The sequence below is a fragment of the Elephantulus edwardii genome, unplaced genomic scaffold (genome assembly GCF_000299155.1).
Source record: "Elephantulus edwardii isolate Elephantulus edwardi_28Jun2011 unplaced genomic scaffold, EleEdw1.0 scaffold00095, whole genome shotgun sequence".
Taxonomy (NCBI): Eukaryota; Metazoa; Chordata; class Mammalia; order Macroscelidea; family Macroscelididae; genus Elephantulus; species Elephantulus edwardii.
Window position 1 is genome coordinate 11,642,306 of NW_006399845.1, and position 21,882 is coordinate 11,664,187.

General features: G+C 49.3%; 1 protein-coding gene across 5 annotated transcripts in view; it reads left to right on the forward strand.

The window, feature by feature from the left end:
- Positions 1-21,882, forward strand: part of NRG2 (neuregulin 2) — a 293,885-nt gene that overhangs the window by 255,563 nt on the left and 16,440 nt on the right. For 2 of the 5 annotated variants that reach the window (XM_006891165.1, XM_006891167.1), the window contains exons 4-5: positions 11,126-11,246; positions 17,099-17,175. The exons of 1 other annotated variant lie outside the window; for it this stretch is intronic. In XM_006891165.1, the coding sequence (XP_006891227.1) occupies positions 11,126-11,246; positions 17,099-17,175 (198 nt within the window). Of the gene's footprint in view, positions 1-11,125; positions 11,247-17,098; positions 17,176-17,564; positions 17,624-21,882 lie in introns of all 5 variants that reach the window. 2 more of the 5 variants (XM_006891166.1, XM_006891168.1) reach the window with 1 other exon arrangement.

The following is a 21,882-nucleotide window of genomic DNA, read 5'->3' on the forward strand; positions in this document are numbered from 1 at the left end:
CCCACACACCCCGCTGTGTGTGTATGCAGAGGGTTTACTGAGAAGCAGAGTGCTGGGAGTGATGGCCTGGCCAGAACTCTCTGGGGTCACATCCCTATTAGCAGAGGAAGAGGAGGGCTGCCATGCAGAAAACCACAGGAGTGCCCTTTTTCCTGGACGAGCCCTGGAATCTGAGACTAAGGAAGATTAAAAACTGTCCCCCACCCCACACCTCTGCCAGCCTCCTGGGAGCCACGCTGTCATCACACTGGGATTCAGACAACAGAGCCTTTGGTCCAGGAGCTAAGCACAGGCCTGGCGTCCGGGCCTCCCACAGGGGTCTGTGATCCTGGTCCCTCCACCCTGGCAAGAGAGAGCAAAGGTGAGGGATCAATCACAGCTATGTCATGCGACCTGAAATGAGTTACCCCACCTTCCTTGTCTTTGATTTTTCCCCCCTATCTGTAAATTATGAGACTAGACTGACTAGATGGTCTCTAAGTCTCGTCACCTTAAACGTCGGCCTTTCTAAACGTGCCACTGAGGCTGACACCCTGTGCCCCGAGTCACCACACACAGCACGCTTGCATACACAGTGCACACCTCCTTTCTTGCCCTGTGCAGCCTACCCTGCATGGTGCAGGGAGCCGGGCCACTGCTGAGTCCCCACTGGGAAATGCTTCTCGGCAGAGATGTCCAGACTCCTTGTTTACCCACAAAACCCAGGAGACCTGCAACAACCGCACCCTGAGAAGGGGGCGAAGGGCTGGCAGCGGGCAGCTCTGCCTGTCCCCCTCTGAGTCATTCCAGGTGGGTTGGTTTGGCCCGCCCAGGCCCTAGGGAAGCCAGGCCTCCAGGGGTGGGGCTGCTGCTGGGGGAGGGCACACCACAGCCCGGAGGAGCAGTGGGCTCCGCCAGGGTCGCTTTAGGTCCTGACTGGCTGAACCGTCAATTCAGGTGAAACCCCAGGCTTCTTCCTCAAATCAGAGCAGGGCCACCCTGCAGTCATGGCTCTGCCAGTTCACCTGAAGTGTCCTGCCTTCCTGAACTAGCTGGGAGGAGGAGTCCACAGGAAGCTTGGGGTGCTCTGAGCAAAACAGACAGCTTGTCTCAACCCACTTGTGAGCTAGAGAAACCTCCGCCTTAACCCCAGGTAAAAGGAAACCTGGGAATGTTCTGAGGTGGCTGTACCCATCCCAGGATGTCCGCCCGGGCCTGGCTTTACCCCATAGAACAGGCACATTTGACCTGGGGTGTCGCAGGACCATAAGAGCCCTGCCAAGACCACTGGTGGTGGTTGTTATGTGACATCAAGTCACCTGGAGTCAAAACGACCTGGAGACCTAAAAAGAATAGCTATTTTGACCCTTACACACTTAAGTACATCCAGTAAGGCCCTGCTCTGAGCTCTAGGAAATCACAGTTGTGGTGCTTAGAAAAAGCCCCTCAAACAGCAGGAAGCTGACACCTGCACTCCAGTTGTCAGACAAGTGGACTCTGAGGGGTGAAGGCGTGCTGGACCTGGGCCTTGAGGAACACGCAGAGGTTTATGAGGAAGCAAAGGGACACAGGATGAAGCTGGTAGCCAATGTCTCCACAGCACCAACTCCCACCAAGGCCACTCTCACTCCTCAAAGGCCCTGATGAGCTCGTTCACACCCGGACAGCAAGGGCTGATGACAGCTTCCTCCCTCTAGGTCATTTAAAAAGTTTGTTAGCATTTAAATAACATGTAATTCATGCTTTTGAAAGAATACAGTTCAGGGATTTTAGTAATTTACCAAGCTGTACAACCATCACCACCCTCTAATTCCAGAGCATTTGCATCACCCCAAAAAGAAAGTGCCTGTTAGCAGCCACTCCCTACTTCTCCCTTCCTCACACTCTAACAGCTACGCTCCACTTTCTGCCTCCAGAAACCAGGGTGCTCCCCAGAGGCAAGGATGGCGCAGCTTTGTCTCACATTATGTAGGCATGTTGATGTTGTTGTTGTTGTTTGGTGCCGTTGAGTCGTAGACGACTCATAGCGACCCTATGAACGAACGGCCTGAGCACTGTTCGTACATAGAGTTTCCGGAGGCAAGCCATTTCGGAAGTGGATGCCGCTCCTGCTTCCAGGCTTGTTTTAGTCAGGGAACTCCAGCCAACACTGTCCACCATGGGTGCCCATTACCACGATTGGTACATCACTGTCACAGGCTTCAGCATCACAGCAACCACGAGTTACCTCTGTACAGCAACGCACAGACCAGTGCTATACCACCTAGAAGAATGTTTGACAGGAAAACAATTTGAACCTGGCCCTGGGCCACAGATGAAAATCACCCACCTTCGGCTTGGTAGCATGACTTCCTTTCCACTAGGCCAATGTAGCTCTCTCTTTGTCGTCGTTGTTATTGTTGTTTGGTGCCATCAAATCATAGACAACTCACTCATAAGACCATCGTACTTGGCAAGGTAGAATCAAAGACAGAAAGGAAGACTCTCATTGAGATGGGCTGAAACAGTGACTGCAGCGGTGGGCTCAGATGTGTCAGAGATGATGAGGACGGCACAAGATAGGACAGGGTTCAGGTCTGTTATTCATAGGGTCACTATGAATCACCTAACAACTTTCTGTCTATGGATTTGCTATTCTGAACATTTCATATAAATGAAATTGTACACCCTGTGGCCTTTGGTCGTGGACTTTTCCATTTAACATAATGTTTTCAGATTTCATCCATGATGTAAATCAGTGCTATATTAATTTTTATGGCTACATAAAATCTCATTATACTTACTCATTTTTCAGTTTAAGTTCTTCATCATTTGGGTACTGTTTCTACAATTTGGCTTTTATGAATAATGCTTCTTGAATATTTGTGTACAAGTATTTGTGTGAACATATTCTCTTGGGTGTAATAGGATTAGAATTTCTGATCATATGGTATTTCTATGTTTAACTTTTTGAGGAGCCACCGTATTCTCCCCACAGCTGCTACACCATTTTACATTCCCAGTGACAATGAATGAAAGTCCCGGTTTTTCCACATCTTCACCAACACTTGTTAGTTTCCATCCTTTCTTATTACAGCCATATTCAGTGGATATGATGTGGTATTTCATTGTAGTTTCAATTTGTATTTTCAGATGGCCTCCCAAGAAATTTTATATTTAATAGGGGAGAATGCTTGAATCTATGTTTGTCATTGTGTAGTTGTTATGTGCCACCAAGTTGCGTGAGACTCATAGCAACTCTATGTACAACAGCTCTGAACCCTGCTCTGTCCTGAGCCAGCTTCATTGTCTCTGACACATCTACCCCCATTGGCCAATCACTGAGTCAATCCATCTCTTCAAGGGTCTTCCTCTCTTGCACTGTCCTTTCACCCTTCCAAGCATGATGGCCTGCTCCAAGGACTGGTTCTTCCTTGCAACATGCCCAAAGTATGTCAGATGAAGCTTCAAAATCCTTATCTCCAAGGAGCAGCCTGGTTTCACCCTTTCAAGGAAAAACCCGTTTGTTCTTCTAGCAGTCCATGGTATATTCAGTACTCTTCTCCAGAACCACAATTCAAAGGCATCAATTCTTCTTCTGTCATCCTTAGTCATTGTCCAGCTGTCTGATGCATAGCAAGTAATTGCAAAGATCATGGCCTGGGTCAAGCACACCATAGTCTCTCGATTGACATCATTGCTCTTCATTACTTTGCAGAGGTCCCTGACAACAGGTTTTCAAAATGTAATTCGTCTTTTGATTTTCTGGCTCCTGGCACCAAAAGTGTTAATTGTGGAGCTAAGCAAACTAAGACTGTTAGCAGTCTCTTCACCATCAATCGTGATGCTGCCAATTAACCTGGTGGTGAGAATCTTTGTTTTCTTGATGTTGAGCTACAATCCATATTGAAGATTCAGTCCTTGACCTTCTTGCACAAATACCTCAGGTCTTCCTCAGTTTCAACAAGCAAGGTTGTATCGTCTGCATAAGGCAGGCTGTTGATGCACCTTTCTCCAATTCTGACGCCACATTCCTCCTCATTTCTGGAGATCCCATCCTCTCAAATTATCTGTTCTTCATATGGATTGAAAAGCATGGAGATAGGATGCATCCTGGTGTACACCTTTCCTGACCTTGAACCACACAGTGTTTCCTTGTTCTGTTCTGATGACTGTCTCCTGGTCCCAGTATAGGTTTCACTTAAGCACAATCAAGTGTTCTGGGATTCCCATTCTTCTCTGAGTCAGCCACAGTTTGTTATGGTCCACACAGTCAAACACCTTTGCATAATCAATGAAACACAGATAGACATTCCTCTGGTACTCTCTGCTTTCAGCCAAGATCCATCTGACATTAGCTATAATGTCCCTCATGGCCTCTTCTAAATCCAGCCTGCACATCTGGCAGTTCTCTGTTGATGTGCTGTTCCAGTCATTTTTGGATAATTTTTCTTTACTCTCTCAAGAAAAGAAATTTATCATAGTTATTAGGTACCTCCAAGTCAACTATGATTTATAACAACTTTATGAACAACAGATCTGAATGTTGCTCTATCCTGCACCATTCTCACATCTCTATCATGTTCAAGTCCATTGTGGTGGTTACTGTGTTAGTCTGTCTTGTTGAGGGTCTTAGTTTCTTTCACTGACTCCACTTTTTCTATAAGGAAATTTATATGGTTGTTCTGTGCCATCAAGTTACCTGTGACTCATAATGACCCTGTGTACTATAGCTCTAAAACCTGCCCTATCCTGAGCCAATCTCACTGTCTCCAACACACATTACCCCAGTTACTATGTCTATCCATCTCATCCAGGGTCTTTCTCTCCTATTCTGTACCTCCACCCTTCTAAGCATGATGTCCTTCTCCAGGACTGGCCCCCTTTCTGGCAACATGACCAAAGTATGTGAGATAGAGCTTCAAAATCCTTCCCTCCAAGGAGAAACTTAGTTTTATCCTCTCTGGGACAGATATGTTTGTTCTCTTGGCAGTCCATGTCATGTTCAATACTCTTCTCTAGCACCACAACTCAAAGACATCAATTCTTCTCTTATCCTTAGTCATTGATCAGCCCTCTGATGAATAGCAAGTAATTGTGAAGACCATGGCCTAGATCAGGTGTACCTTGGTCTCTAGTCTGACATCATTGCTCTTCAACACTCTGGGGAGGTCTCTGGCAGCAGATTTTCCTAGTGCAATTCATCTTTTGATTACCTGGTTGCTGGTGCCAAGACTGTTGATTATGGAACTGAGCAAGCTGAAATTGTTAACAGCTTAAATCTCTTTTCCTACTATTACGGTGCTGCCAATTTGCCCAATGGTGAGAATCTTTGAGGGTTTTTTATGTTGATCTTCAATCCATATCGAAGACTATAATCCTTGACCTTCTGCAGCAAAACTTCAGGTCCTCAGTTTCGGCAAGCAAGGTTGTATCATCTGCATAATGTATGTTGTTGATGGATCTTCCTCCGATCCCGATGCCACATTCCTCGTCATAATGTCTAGCCTCCCAAATGATCTGTTCCGCATATAGATTGAAAAGGTATGGAAACAGGACGGATCCCTGATGAACTCCTTTCCTGACTGAACATCCAGTGTTTCCTTGCTCTGTTCTTAGGACTGCTTCCTAGTCCCAAGTATAGGTTTCACATGAGCACAATCAAGTTTTCTGAGATTCCCAATCTTCTCAAAGTTAGCCACAGCTTATTATGATCCACACAGTCAAGTGTCTTTTCATTATCAATGAAACACAGATAGACATTCATCTGATACTTTCTGCTTTCATCTAAGATCAATCTGACATTGATAGTAATGTCCCTAGTTCTACAACCTCTTCTAAACCCAGCTTGTATTTCTGGTAGTTTTCTGTTGATGTACGGTTTCAGTCATTTTTTTATAACCTTCAGCAGGATTTTGCTTGTGTGCAGTATTGTTCAATAAGCAGGAGTGGCTTAAACCACATGGTTTGAAACTTACTGAAAAAGTTGCTTAAACCACCTGCCTCTGGAAATTTTATGAACTTTGAAAAACGATGATAGTTATAGAAAGGCTACAAGTCTTTTGTTCATAGGGTCACTATGACTATAGTGCTAGACTCAACGGCAATCATCAACAACAGCAACAACATCAATGACCTTTCCTTGGAATGGGTATAAATGTGGATCTGTTCTAGTCAGTTGGCCATGTAGGCCCATCTAATATCAACATTAACCAAGGTGGACATACTTGTCCCTGGTATGGGGAGCAGAACGCATCTTTCTTTAAAGAATTAGATGTTCATGTGTTTAGTAAATATTTATTAAGCCCCTTCTCTGCACAAAGATGATGAAGGTTCATCTCACATACTTTGGGTATGTTGCTAGGAGACGTTATTCCTAGAAGTACATCATGCTTGGGAAGGTGGAGAGGTGCTAAAAAGGAGGAAGACTCTCAACCAGATTGACACAGAGACTGCAGCAAAGGGCTTGAGTGTGTCAGAGATGATGAGGATGGTACAGGCTAGAACTGGGTTCAGGTCAGTTGTTCGTTCATAAGGTTACTATAAACTGTACTTGACTTGATGGCACCTAACAATAACAGCATGTGCCAAGCAGTCTACTAGACATCGAGAGTCAGGGTAACGCGACTGACAAGGCTTCTATCCTAGTGGAGCTTAAATTCTAATATAGAACTAATCATGAAATAACTACTAAATACACAGCCATTAAATATGTTAGAATAAGTACTATTGTTAAGTGCTGTCAAGTCCACTCCAACACATAGTGACCTTATGTACAACAGCCCTGAACCCTGCTCTATCTTGAGCCAAACTTATTGTCTCTGACACACCTACCCTCATTAACCCAGTCACTGAATCTCCTTGCAATATACCCAAAGTGTGTCTGACAGATCTTCAAAATCCTTGCCTCCAAAAGCAGTGTGGACATCCTCTCCAGAACAGACCTGTTTGTTCTCTTAGCAATCCATGGTATTTTCAATAAATCTTCTCCAGCACCACAACTCAAAAGCATCGATTCTTCTTCTGTCATCCATAGCCATTGTCCAGCTCTCTGATGCATAGCAAGTAATTGTGAAGACCTTGACCTGGACCAGGCATACGTTATTCCCTAGACTGACATCATTGCTCTTCAGTGTTCTGGAGAGGTCCCTAACAGCAGATTTTAATTTCCTGGCTGCTGGTACCAAGAGTGTTGATTGTGGAGCCAAGTAAGCTGAAACTGTTAACGATCTCAATCTTTTTACCATCTATCATGATGTTTCCAATCATACCAGTGGTGAGAATCTTCGTTTTCTTGATGTTGCTCTTCCACACATATTGAAAGCTGCAGTCTTTGACCTTCTACAGCAAATGCCTCAGGTCCTCCGCAGTTTCGGCAAGCAAGGTTGTGTCATCTGCACAAGGCAGGTTGTTGATGAGTCTTCCTCCAGTCCTGATGCCACATTCCTACTCATAGAGCCCAGCCTCCCAGATGATCTGTTCCACATATACTACAAGAGATATATGAAGCCAAAAGACATAAGGGAGGAGCCTGGCTAGCCTCTCTGAGACACGGATATTTTGGAAGCCCTGAGTTAGAGGGAAGCTGGCTTGTTAGAGGAGCTGGAGTAAGACCAGCATAGTTTGGATAGATGAGGACTAGGGTATAAGAAGCAGTAAGCGAAGTAGTAAGGCCTGAGGATTAGAGCTGGGGAGGAGTGGGTGGACTTTCATCCGAGTGTACTGTTTTGGGGTGCCATCAAGTTGACGATAATGACTCATAGTGACTCTGTGAACAGTAAACTTGGACCTTACCCTATCCTGTGCCATCCTTGCTGTCTCTGATATGCTCAAGCCCATTGTCACGGTCATTGTGTAAATCGCCTTGCTAAGGGTCTGCCTCTCTTTCTCTGACCCTCTACCTTCCCTAGTGTGATACCTTTTTCTAAGGACTGTTGCCTTCTGACAACATGCCCAAAGTATGTGAGACCAAGTGTGGCCATCCTTGCCTCAAAGGAACCTCCCTGGTTGCTCTCTAAGTCAGACGTGTTTGTTCTTTTGACAGTCCATGGAATATTGAGTACTCTTCTCCAATACCACAACTCAAAGGCATTGATTCCTCTTCTGTCATCCTTATATATTGTCCAATTCTCAGGTAGAAGGAAGCTATTGTTGTCCTTCAAGGAAGAGATGATGGTAGCCTGAGCTCAGGGAGGAAGAATCAGGAACTTGGCAGGAAGTAGAAATGGCATGTGATAGGATACACCTTGATAGGATGTGTCTGTAAGAAATAAAGAAAAAAGACATCAAAGATTCCCACTAGATCTTTGGTCTGTGCCACAGTGGGGATAAGCTGTCATTCAGACACTGAGATGGGGACAGCTGGAGAAGCAAGTGTGGGGGCAGATGCATGTTGTTGTTGTTGTTATGTGCCGTTGAGTCCCTTGTGACTCATAGCGACCCTATGTACAACAGCGCTGAACCCTGCTCTACCTTGAGCCAAACTTACTGTCTCAGACACACCTACCCTCATTACCCCAGTCACTGAATCAATCAATCTCATCAAGGGTCTTTCTCTCTTGCTCTGTCTCTCCATCCTTCCAAGCATGATGTCCCTCTCCAGGGACTGTTTCCTCCTTGCAACACGCCTAAAGTGTGTCAGATGAAGCTTCAGAATCCTTCCCTCCAAGGAGCAGCCTGATTCCACCCTCTCTAGGACGAACCTGTTTGTTCTCCTGGCAGTCCATGATATGTTCAATATTCTTCTCCAGCACCACAGCTCAAAAGCGTTGATTCTCCTGCTATCATCCCTAGTCATTGTCCAGCTTTCTAACACATAGCACGTAATTATGAAGACTGTGGCCTGGACAAGACTCACCTTAATCTCCCGACTGACACCTTCAGTACTCTGGAGAGGTCCCTGACAGCAGATTTTCCCAATACAGTTCGTCTTTTGATTTCCTGGCTGCTGGTGCCAAGAGTATTGATTGAGGTACCAAGCAACAGTTCCATTTTGCATATGTTGAATTTAGGGTGACCATAATCCACCTTGGTGGAGTGTCCAGGGAATAACCACACTCTCCTCTTCAGAGCCCAATTGTCACTTTCTTTTCCCCAAGCATGGGAGGCCACAGTAAAGACATGCAGATACCCTGGCAAGCAAATGTAGACATGTTTCTGGGAGCCCACATGTGCTGAAATGGAGTCTCTACACCACTGTGTGAATGCATCTCCCTGGTGTGAGGTCCTCCAAGGGTCCTGCCATCCTAGGAGAGTGGTGCTGAGGTATTTCCTAAAGTGGAAATGCTGGTGGTTGCTCTTCCACATGCCCTCTGTGGCCGCTCTCCCATTGCCTTTCCTTTCTACCTTTACTGAGACCTGTGCTAGTCCCATAGTAGCATGATTCTGGTTGCCAGCGGTTCAGTGTGGCCCAACCTGGGCCCATCTCCCTTCAGGAGTCAGCCAAAAACCTCAGTGGCACCAGCATGAATGTGTGACGAGCCAACACACACAGCTCTGGTCCTACCACCCACTACCTTCGCCACTCTACCTACTGCTCCTTCATTTTAGGAAGAACCAGCACTGAGGTCACAGCAGTGGGCAGCCTCTGCCACCCAGCACTGGAGCTAGAAAGCTCTTGTGACTTGGCTGAGGTCCACAAGAGGGCTCAGGTCTGGGGAGGGTTGTTGTGCTTGAGTTCATCTGCTTTTGTTAAGCCTTGATAACAATACGCTTTTCCACATGGGACAGCATGACTAGTGAGGCATTCAAACCAGAGGCAAGACGGTTGAGGCCCTGTCTTAAGACACATGTGACTCCACACAGGCGCCCTGCTGCTCTCTGTACTCACTCTTACTTTGTGATATAACTTGAGGGCAGGACAACCTCTGAGGTCCTTCCAGCAATCCCTCGCAGGATTTTATAACTTGCAGGTGTGGTCATCCATCTGTTCCTCTGTCCCTTTCCAAGTGTCTTGGGTCTCATTGACCCAGAAGTGAGGTGTGGACCAATAGGAGACCTCCCCTCCTGAGCCATTGAGCGTGTCCCAGCTAGATTTAGGCTTGAACATGGAAGGGAGACACCCCCAATGCAGGAGCAGGACCCCAAGATGCCAGTCATCAGCAGGCACGATGTGGAGGAGAAGGTGGGAGCTGGCCCTACCCGCTGGATTTTATCAGCAAGCTCCTCAGACATATACAGAGTAGAGCTGTGTATACACTCCCAGTCCTCTGCGCTCCATCTGTCTCCCCGCATGTCTAAACACTGAGGGCGCCAAGTGCCTGCCCTCCTCCTTTTACCCCTACTCCCGTGAGGAGGCAGGGCTAGCCAAGGTGGGTTGGGCCACCTCTGTCAAGAGACTACCACTGGGTGGGAGAGGGGATCCTCAGATCCCAGAGCACATTTCTGACTGCCTGATATGGACACAAAACTCAGGTGGGACATCTTACTGATGAAAACTGACATTTAGAATAAGAACTTCAGCCCCCCTTCCCTAGCCCTATCTTCTGAAACTCGTGCTGTATATCCTAGGTGGTCCAAGGTCCAGAAGCTCCCCACAAAGGTTGACTGTGTAGGGAACCATGGAGAGTACCATGGCTGCTATGGAGATGGGGCAGGATGGACTTTGTAGCCTTGATGGAAGGCTTAGAACCAGCTCAGTCCTGTGAGAGAGGCAAAGAGAGAGAAAGCTGGGGTCCCCCATCTCCCTCAAATCAGAAAATGACAGTACCCAACAGGAGCCCTTCTCTTCAAGACCAGGTCCCTACCCTCACCTCCCTCCAAGCCACTCTCAAGTCCACTCTAAGAGTCCAAGCAACGCAGAAAATGCTGGGTCGCCTCCCCACACCCCCTCAGGCCTTTGGTCTGCCACATCAGACGTCTGCATCCACTGTTTTTCTAGGAGTCTCCTAAAAAGGGAGACTCGATCCAGCAGAGAATGTAGTTTCTGTTATCTTCTCACCCTCTCAAAAAATAAAATTAAAAAGAAAGAAAGCAGGAGTGCAGGGCCTCTCTGGGAAGTCAGCCACGTTTGGCTTGTGGTAACTGAGAGGGGCCGTCAGAACTTCGCTGCAGTCATTGCTGCAGTCTCTGACGGTCTTCCAGCTTTGAGGTGTGTCAAGGAAGGCCACGAATGAGGTGGTCTGAAGTGTCTCAGTGGGTCACTAGCACATGTCTCTCATATCTTCAGTGAGTACCACCCTGTCATCCTGGTCGGGGCATGCCCGGAAGTGCAATGAGACCGCCAAGTCCTACTGTGTCAATGGAGGCGTTTGCTACTACATCGAAGGCATCAACCAGCTCTCCTGCAAGTAAGTGACCAGTGAGGGTGGGCCCAGGGCAACAGCAGGACAGGAGAGGCTGGGGCAAAAGTGGAGGGCTCTCGGGGAAAGTGGGCTGCAAACCACTGACATGGGGTCCCCGTAAGGCATAGACAGGGGTGTGCCCCACTTTCCAGGCCTTTCTTAAGATACAGGGAGATGTAAGCTCTAAGGGGCTGAGGCGCTTCTACCATCCCAGCTTCCCCAGCCCCTGTCCACCTCACCTCTCAACGTCTACTCTTCCACCAACACCCTAGGGAACTGGGGATGCCAGTCCATGCCCCCTGTGGGCACTGGGAATCTGTTCTCTATCACTATCTCTCTTTCCCTTTCCCCACTCGAGTGTCTCAACAGCTCTTCAAATGTTGTCCTTGATGAACACCTCCCGGGCCATGTCTTCCCTGGCAGGGTCAGGCAGAGCACAGGCTCCAGGGCCCTATGGTAGCTGAAGGTCCTCATCTCTAGTCTTGAGGGAAGAACCAGTTCTTGCCTCAGGCTCTGGCTGCTCCCCCTGCCCTACAGAATCCCAGCGCTCAGATATGCTCTGGATGCCACCAGACCCCCTTTAGGTCCCCATCCCACTCCCTGTAGGGTGAGGGAGCTGCCCAGACACCAGCAAAGGCTCCCTCTTGGGTGGCCCATGGTGGGAGGTCAGAGTTGAAGAGAAGCTCAAGAAGCTCAGAGAAGTCTAGGCTTCTCTGCCATCCCAAGAGCCAGGGCCTGCTCTCCATTCTGGTGGGTCCACCCAGCACGATCTCCAAGGAGCTCAGAACCACTTTCTCCCCTAAACCAAGAGGGTAACTGCAGAAAGGGCAGTGAGAGAGGGGCTGCTCAGGCCCTGTTGGGTCTTCTGGATGGCTGGGCCCATGGCGCCCTCTTGACAGAATTTCTAGTAAGTGAGTGAGGGGAGCTTGGTGAGTACAGGCTCTGGCAGGTCTTGAGGAAGAAGGAAAATCAGGCTCATTAACAACTTTACTATTTTAAAGCAGCCCAAGTCTAGAACCCTGACAAGGTGCCAAGCTGCCCCATTCCCATGGCATCTGGGAGTATGGATGGAGATCAGAGAGCAGTGATCAGCCTCCCCACAAACATGGTCAATTCCCACAGGGCTCATTCTCCAACCCCAGGCAGACAAAGACCACCTTAGGCTCCACAGCCAAAGCTCCCTCCTGAGTCACAATCTTTCCTGTGTGAAGTGTGGTCAGGAGGAGCCCAGGGCTTTGAGAGGCCCCACGGCCTGACGCTGTTACAGTGAGAGGCCGTTCATGCTCCCCTCTTAGTTCTCTGTCTGAACTTTCAGGTACAACTGTGGCTCTTGCCGTCAGCTAGCCTCCCTGACCCCACCCTTTGCCAGCTGCCATCCTCTCTCCCACTCGTTCTGAATCTCAGGAGGTCATTTCAACAGTGACAACAGGTCCTCTAGGGAGTTCCCAGCCTGGACTCAGCTTTCATTCTTCTCCTCCTTCTCTGAAGAGGGTGCCACATTAGTATAACAGACCTAGAACCACGCCAACCTTGAAAATGCTCTGAGCCCATTGGAACAGATCTAGTAGAAACTTAAGGGGTCCTGAATAGCTCCCAGGAACAGCCTAGACCTGCTGTCCTTTTCCCTTGTCCCCTCCCCAGATCTGTCCTCTTCTGTAGCCCCTTGGACCCCAGAACCTTGCAGGAATCCAGCTTTGTCACTGGGATCATCCATCCCTTGTCTCCAGGACCATTAGATCCCTGATTTCCAATACTGGAGCTTATTATGGGAAAGAGAGTAATTAGACCTATGGACTCTCAGAGGTCCCTACACAGTTTGGACCCTTTAGATCTAAGAGGAGCAGAGACAGGAGCCTGGACCATTGCGAAAGGAGTATCCTGACCCCCACCTCACTCTACCCCGGGCCAGGGCCACTGGGATTCACTGAGTAGACCTTGAACTCTCCCACCTCAGTGCCCTGTGAATCAGGGTCAGCCCAAGCTCCTGCCGCCAACTTCCCTGACTCCTTGGTCAGCCCTCCGGGGAGAAGGGACAGCCCTGGTGGGCACTGCAGACAGTAAGACACACAGCCCTGGCCGGTGAGAAGGCAGATGGCGCTCAGTGCTGTGCTGGAGAAGGGCAGGGTGGGAAGGGGTGGGCAGGGCAGAGCCCAAATGCCATCTGGGGGTGGGCAAGCTGGGAGGGAAGGGGGGCAGGCCAATTGGGGTTCCTGATGACACCTGAATGTAATAAAAAAAAAGAAAGCAATTAGGAAATGGAACTCACGTCTTACCATTTGTGCTGTTTGTTTACTTTTTATTTTTATTTTTTTGCATTTCCGCTTAGCTTGGATAATGAAACTAGACTGGTCAGTTTCATTCCAGTTTCTATAAAATGAGTTTTCCTTCCTGGTTTTCTTACACTTGTTGTGTATTGGTTCCGAGCCCTGCAGGGAGCACTGGGAAGCAGGCACACTCCGTCCCTCCTGTTTTTCTGGAATTGAGAGCCAAAAGAAACAGTGTCACTGATACAGAATTTTGTTTGTTTGTTTGTTTGTTTTTTTAAAAGAAAAGAAAACTCAGGGGGATTTGGAAATGGGAATCCAAATCAAGGTGACTGACCCCTGTCTGGGCCAGACAGGGGCGCCTGCACTTCCTCTCGCTGCTTTCTCCTCTTCTCTCCGTGTTTTTGTAGAGCACGGTTGGTGCGTGACTCTTGGGGACTGGTTCAGGGGATGATGACAGAACAAGACTCTCTTTCGAGCCCTGTGCACATACCAGTGGCATGCCTCCTGTTCCCATCGGCTCATCCTCCCACTCCTTGTCTCCCCGCACCCCCTTGTCCAGGTGGTTCCCCATCCCATGCCCATCTGCCTGTTCATCCTCACCACATCTCCACCCTCACCCCTCATGAGGTCAGAGACCCCACCCAGACCCCCTCCAGTGCCCGGGAGCACCCCCTCATCCTTCATCCTCTCCCTCCTCCGGGTGAGGGCAGCACACATGGCATTATCCCCAGGCTACCACAAGGAGAAACTGAAGTCCGGGAGGTGGGGTGGGGAAATGGAGAGGTGGAGGCCCTGACCTCTCTGCCACCCCAGATGCAGCCCTTGGGCTGTCCTCTCTGCCCCTCTCTGACCCTGCTCTTCTCCAGCCCTGAGTACAGACCTTCCCACAGTCACAGCCGATGGCCAGGTGGGAAGGCTGTTCCTGATGCTCCTTCTAATCTGCCCTCTGTGCCCCTGAAACTTGGAAGGTAAATCTCACCCAGTCACACTGAGTTCAGATGTCCATCCTGATTGATAGACTAATGCACCCAGTACCCTTTGACCCTTGTTTTTATGCACATTAAAGAGGCTATAGACCCACCCCCAAGAACTTTCTCTCAGAAAGCCCCAGCCTCCTGGATGTGGCTTCTTCTCAACAAGCCAGGGTAAGGAGGAAGATAGGGGTGTCTAGGATTCCCCCTAAAGGAGCCAGTGCCCCAAAGAGCCACCTTGACTGCCAGTGCTCTCACACACTGCACCTCCTCTTTTGCTCAGTGAGATGAGAACCTGCTTTCCCAGGGCAGAAAGGCTAGAACTGTAATTTTGCCCCATTTCAGGAGGTCTCATTCATGTTGTAGACCATGTGAATGGTGCCCTCTCGGCTTGGAACTCAATGACCATGGAAGACATGAGGACGCAGCGGGCTAGTCCAGGCTGGTGTGGGTCAGGGATGTGCTTAATTACCATGTGTCTCCAGGAGCCATCAACAGTAGCCCTACTTGTCAGCAGTGAGAATAAATTTCCCGTCCTTTCTGGCCCTCTACACACCCCCAATCTGTCTCTTAAACACACGTACACACATTCACGTACGTACACACTAAGATTTTCCTTTCCCCCAAGAGCCAGGACATAGCCAAATGCATCTCTTGCTCATTCCTTTGTGGATTCCCAGCACCTTTTTTGGCACCTTCCTGGGTCTTTATCCTGTATCCCCAAAGGTGCTGCTCCTTGAAAAATCACTTCTCCTTGTATAGTGCTCATCCAAGTCAATGTACGTTTCTAAGCACTAAGGAAGAAGAAATGAGCCTGGCTGAAGTTGGTTGGGAAGTCTTAGCAACTCCCTCCATGTCTTCCTAGGCTGGGATGCTTAGGGACAGGCCCAGAAATCAGAGAAGGATGTAATGACAGCGGCTGGAGGTAGCCCCAGGATGAGTGTAGCTCAGCCTCACTCACTGGCAGCCCCAGGCACACTTCCCAGCCAGCCCACCACTGGCTAGACAGACACACTTCTGCCATTATACAACCAGCTTCCTGCCTCCTTTGAGGGACTCTAGCAAGACCCAGAGAAACTCCCGCTGTCTGCTCACCTGCCACACCCATTTATCACTCTTCCAGATGAGATTTAGGGACCACAAGATTTTCAGGAGTATCTATCACAAACTAGCTGCTACCCACTCTAAACACAAAGAACTTGCAGATGGTCACTGGACAGTAGAGCGCTTTCACCTCTTGAAGACATTTAAATTGACTCATAGTAAATAGTAGCCTATTATCAAGAGGAGACTGGTAAAACCCTGAAGAGGTGATAGGCTTACCAGATTTCCTCACGAAGAGGAAGCAGAGGCAACATAGACTCATCTTTGAAGAGGGACAGGTCTGTTGAAAGGGGGCAGTCTGGCCCCATCTGTTTCACCTTAGGTTTCTGCCCTTGCTGGGGTTCAGAAGCAAGTGCAGGGTTGGGCATGTCTCCCAGAAATTAAGACTGAGGGGAGGAGTGGCAGCCAGAAAGCAGAAGAGCAGAAGCAAGGACACCTTTGAGATGAGGGCAAGACAAGGAAATGGGAGTGGGTGGTGTTGTAGAGAAGGCAGAGACCCCAGCAGAGCAAGGCAGTGACAGAGGAGCAGGTCACAGGGACAGGCAGGGCTCCCGAGGCCGCTAGGTCCCTGAGCAGAAGCGGGCTCCCTGTGTGTCCAGCCAGCAGCCCCACTGAGGTTCTTTCCACTTGAGGCAGATACTGTACACCTGGTCTCAGGGAAACCAGATCTGGGTGCTACTAATTCTGGCTCTTCTTCAGTCTTTTCCCATATATACTGCCCTAGAGCAGCCTTTCTCAAACTAGCCTGCAAGGGTTCTGCTCAGAAACTATTTACATGCATAAATACATTTTTGAAATACTGGAAAGCTCAGCTCTTTCCTCCTACAAAAGTTCTCTGAGCCTTCCATTTGCTAATCTGTACTGCACCTCCACAAAGGGCCCCCAGAATGGATTTCCTGAACAGATTTGGCCACAGAATCTTCTCTGAGAGACTAGATAAGACATCTCCAAGGGCACATTTTTCACAGCACACAGTCCAGAAACAGCATTCTGGAGTTCTGTGAGCTTTCTGGGGCTATTTCATGGGGAACAGAACCTGCTGAGGGCCCGGGAGAAAATCATTTAGTAGAGACTTAAAAGGAGTGGCTCCCCAGTAACTTGAGACTCCCCTACACTCTGCCGGCTACACTCTGCCGGCTGGTTGCCTGGCACCAAGGGGTACAGCTCTGGCTTCATGGGGCACCAGGCAGGTAAGAAGGAAAGTCTCAACGTCCATTAGGACAGTGAGCAGTTACTCCCCGTGCTCCCCGACCCCACTTTCCACAGTCATCCAGCTCCCTGCCCCCTCCCCCACTCTCCCTACCACCCATGGAGCCACATCTACTAAAGAGATTCTTTTAAAATGAGATTTCAGAGCCCTCCACCCAGCCCTGACTCCAGCCCCTTCAGCTACAAGTGTGACCCCCAAGTGCCTGACTTGATTTTTCTCATTCATCACTGTGCACTTTGATTTCTAACCTTAGCCTCGCGGATGATGCCAGTTTGTTCTGTGATTTTTCCCCTTTTCCTTCTCCAGATGTCCAAACGGATTCTTCGGACAGAGATGTTTGGAGAAACTGCCTTTGCGATTGTACATGCCAGATCCTAAGCAAAGTATGTTTGAAGATACAAACACAAGTCCCTGCTCCTTAGAAAGCCTCTGGGTGCAGCTCCCCCTCAATGTAGGGCGTAGGGCCAGGGGTGTTGGTTGTTTTGATCTTTGGCTGTTTTGTTTTGTTTCTCTTTTTATTTTTTTCTTTTGTATTTCGGTTTGTTAGTTCTTTTGTTTTGTTTTGTTTTGTTTTGCTTTGTTTTTCATTTTTTGGCCTAATCCTTGGGTTTAAAGTTCAGGGCTACAGGTAAGGGGCAGAGTGGCAAGGCCAGTACAAATGGTAACGGTGGCAAGGAGGCCGGCTGGCGCTGGCAGGAGCCGGTGCGGGCTGTCGCGATGCCTGTGTCTTGCTATCCTGGCTCTCTCTTTCTGGTTTTCTTTCTTTTGGTAGGTGTCCTGTGGGATACACCGGGGACAGGTGTCAGCAGTTCGCAATGGTCAACTTCTCCAGTATGTCTCTTTCTTCTATTTCTTCTCTTCCCTGGTGACTGACAGTCTTCCCTTGTGGGAGGGAGGGGGCCTTGCTTAGTGAGACTAGAGGGGGCTACAGAGGGGGTCCTGGGCTCCTCTCAGTCCTCAGTACACACCAGCAGCCTGGGCTGAGGAGACAGTGCACCTCCTACCACCCCCACTTCCACACTTGGGCCATCCCCCAGGGCACAGTAATGCTGATTCTGCAGTCCACCAGAGCCTCGCTTGGCCTTTCACTACCTTTGGGGTCAGGCTGCCTGGAAAGAGGCATTCACAGAGCCCTTGCCAGTTCCTGAGGGCCTGTTTGAGGGGGTTGCCAATGCTAGGGTCAGCAGTGAGCGTGTGCTGGAGTATATCGGTGTGTTTGAGCACAAGAAAAGAAAGTCCTCAGAAAGACTGACTCCTGATCTGATGACCAGAATTTGTTTTAGTTTAGAGAGTGAAGCAGAGGGTAAGTTGAGGGATAGCAGAATCCAGAGTTAAGGTTTTCGTGGATGCCAAAAACTGGAGAACTGCGGGGCTACAGAAAGGACTAGAATAGGAGGTTGCTGCCGATGCTGAAAGACAGAACAGTGACTTGGACACTTTCAGATACCACTCTAGCTTGCATGTCTATGCAGACTGCATTTCCTTCCTTTAGTTCGTTATGGAGGCTGAAGCTTTCTGCTTTGCAGAGTTAGGAGGAAAAATGGGAGCCACATGGCCCAAAGATGCTGCCAGTAATTGAGAACCGTTTCTCTGGGGCCTGGGAGCAGTTCCTTCAGGTTCCACCAGGTGGAGGTGGAGCAGAGCAAATACAGCTGGTCAGCTGTGGACTCTGGGGCCCAGTGGTCTGTTGACCTTCAGGGCCTGTCTTTGGTCACGCCATCCCTGCTGTAGGGGAGGCTGGGCCTCTACCTCACCCTCCCCCATCTCCTCCTGTCTGGGAAGGACAGCTCGGTCCCATGAGAAGTTAGGAGTATAATAGTGCCTGGACAGTGGGAGATGGTGCTAAGGAAAATGCAGAGGCAAGAAAGAAAGTCTTTTCACTAGTCCTTGGGGGGGTCAGGGGTGGGGGGGCGAAGGTGTTGAGGTTTGGATTTTGTGTTGAGAAGTGAACCTTCCTAGTCCTTATCAGGCCAGAGCACAAAGACCAGAAATAGCCCCTCCCACAGGAGCCGAGAGACCAAGCTTGGAGAGGGAAGTAGAGGCCCCAGTGAGGGTGAGAGATGGTTAGTCCAGATAGCTGACTGGCTTGATAGAATGAGAGAGGCAGCACTTCCCCAGGCCCCCCTGAACTGAGGCCAGTGAGCACAACCAGATCCAGGGAGGACGGCCATGGGGGTGAGGGCAGAGCCTGTGGGAATGCATATGCCCCTAGAGTGTTCCAGAGCCCAAGCCTGCCAGAAGGATTCAGAGTGCGGTCCAGCCCTGGGTGACGAACTGGGAGGCAGGAAGGGCATCAGAAGGGGCAGGACAGCCAGGGTCAAGGAGAGAGAAGGATCAGGGAGAGGGGAAATGGTGGGCAAACCCTTCTACACCCTTAGCCCAGAGCTTCCCTCCCTCAACTTAAGGGACTGTTTTGGACGGGGGTCCAGCCCCTCTGGAGCTCGGCGGCAGTCCAGGGCTCTCTGGCAGCTGGGCTGCATCAGCTTTCAGCTCGGAGCGGCCAGGAGGGTTCAGCAGAACCACAGGCCCAAAAAAAATGAGCCTGAAAATTGCAGCACCTGGCCTTGCTGCCTACTGCTATTATTGTTGTTAACAATGTGTAGAGGACAGAAGCTCCTGAAGCACTTTCCCAGAGAGCACTTCACGTACTTCTCTATCTGATGATTCTTGAAAAGGCAGCGTAAAGTGAGTGGCAGCTTAGCTTTCAGACTTTGGGTTCAGACAGTACTGAATAAAAATGCTAGGTGTTTAACTTACTAGGTCTAGGACCTCATTTAACCTCTGACTACATTTTCTAATCTATAAAATGGGGATAATAACATTATACCTATTGGGTTGCTGTGAGGATGGAATGAAATGGCACATATAAAGGACTTAACAGAACTGACCATGTATTTAGAATGAGTAGCAGCTCTTTCAGCTACAACTGGCATGAAACTTGGGGCAGAGGGGCGGCATCAGCCCCCAGACCCTGGCTCCCAGGACACTAGGCAAAGTGACAAGCGGACCTCTTGTGGAGCCTTTACAAAAACAGAACACTTTGAAGTTTCTCCTTCCTCCAGTGAGTCCCCTCCAGGTGCAAGCAGTGCCCACGAGCCAGACACAGACATGCACACAGCACCACAGCGTGCTCTGAAGCCCCACCACTATCTCCTTGTCCAGGCGCCCTGCGACTGTGTCACAAGACATGTCCAGGATGAGGAGTTTGTCTTTTTTTACTGGTGAGCCTGTCTTCAGGAGTCCATCAAGTTAATGGTTATAGGTCGATATGCAAACTCCTGCCCAATAGGACCTGCCTGTGACTTGGTGCCAGCTCCCTCTTGGGTGACAGTGAGCAGGATGAAAGAGAGTGTTGGGGCAGACACAGCTGGAGGGACCCCAGAATCCACCTGCCTTCTTCCTCCAGAGAGGGAAGCAGGCTGCTAGCTGGTGACTGAGCAAGCCCTCAGTGGTATCAGAAGCAAACTTTTCAAAAGGCTTTGAGAGCCCTGCTCTGATTTCCTGTGGTCGTTGTCTTCAGTAAAGAAGGCAGATTTGCTAAGAGACCCAATGGGCAGAAATAGCTGGGGCTTAGCACTAAGAAATTGGAGACCTGAATTGCACTTCTCCTCCTGCTGCCTAATCTGCTGTGTGACCTTAAGAAAGTGTCCTAGCAATACTGGGCCCCTGATGCATCGCCTAATAGAACAACGTTATCGAAAAGTGGGGTCCAGACCAGTTTGGATGAGCCCCCATAGGGCACTCTTAGTGTCCCTGAGTGTTGTGATCAAACCAGGCTGGTAACTGTCAGGGGGACCTGAGTAGGCTTTCAAACAGTGTGAGCTCTTGAGTTGTGTGGGGGAGTCCTGTCCATGGGAAGCCTGGGGCAGTGAGACTTTTCCCAGACATTGAGAACCTGCCAAGTCTGTACCATGCGCTCAGCACCACTAGTGAGCTTTGGAAGTCCTTGGAAGCTGCAAAACAGCAAAGAAACCAAAAATTCAAGTTGACTGACCAACCTCCAATTGAACAGAAAGGCCGGTGTGGTCTCTGTGGAGAACTGTAGGGTCTAAATTCCCAATTTTCCTAGTCAAAGCCATTGTGATACTTGGCTCAGAGCCACCTCCCTGTCCTGCCCTATCCCCATTGGGGATCCCTCTGGGACACCCGTTAGAAGCAGTGGAGAGACCCGGAGATGGATGACTCGCAGGATTTCTTGCCAGGATCCTCCTGCCCTTTCTTCCCTCTGCAGGCAACAAGCACGTCAGAACACAATGTCCAGCTCCTCTGGATGTGACTGGAAATTATAATGCCTTTGGGGAGGTCATAGAGTGGGTAAAGCTGGCTGCAGGGCCTGAGCCTCGAGCTCTCCAGCCTACTCACATCTGTTTCCAACTGGTGGACAGGCACTTTTGACACATGAGGAAGCAGGGACCATGACTTCCCCCTGTCTACACAACTAATTACGACTACTAACCCAAAAGCCACTGGCCTCTTGCAGTTTGGATTCACCAGTGGTTTTGCAGAAGGATAGGCAGTCTCCTCTCATGGGATTTACCTCAGAAACCCAATGGAGGGTCAGCTATGAGTCACTGATTCCAACTTGACAACAATGAGTTTGTTGACTTTTAGGGATTAAGCTGAGATAAATCCTACAGATGAATGATACATTAGCGTGGTCCATGAGCTTTTGAAAACACTGTTGAGATTTCTGGGCTTCTGCCCCAGAGATTATGAGTCCATTAGTTCAGATCATCTGGCAGCAGAGGCTCATTAACAGTCTTCTCAGAGCCCATGGTTACGCCTGATCCTCATCTGACAGATGAAGGACTGAACCCGAGACGGTTGCTCAGGGCCAGGGGCAGAGCTGACTCTTGGGCTCCTGTGCCCCTGAAATGACACATTTACAATGTGATGTGAGAGAAAGATGGGCAGTTTCCTCCTGTTGTGATTTACAGCCCCAATGGAGAGTCATTATGAATCAGAACCAACTCAATGGCACTGAGGGTGGGAGTTTTTTTCTGTGGGCTTTCTTTTCTTCCCCCTCCCCCCATTTTCTTCAAAGAGTATGACTCACCCACCATCTGAGAAGACAGGTGTTCTATAAGTGA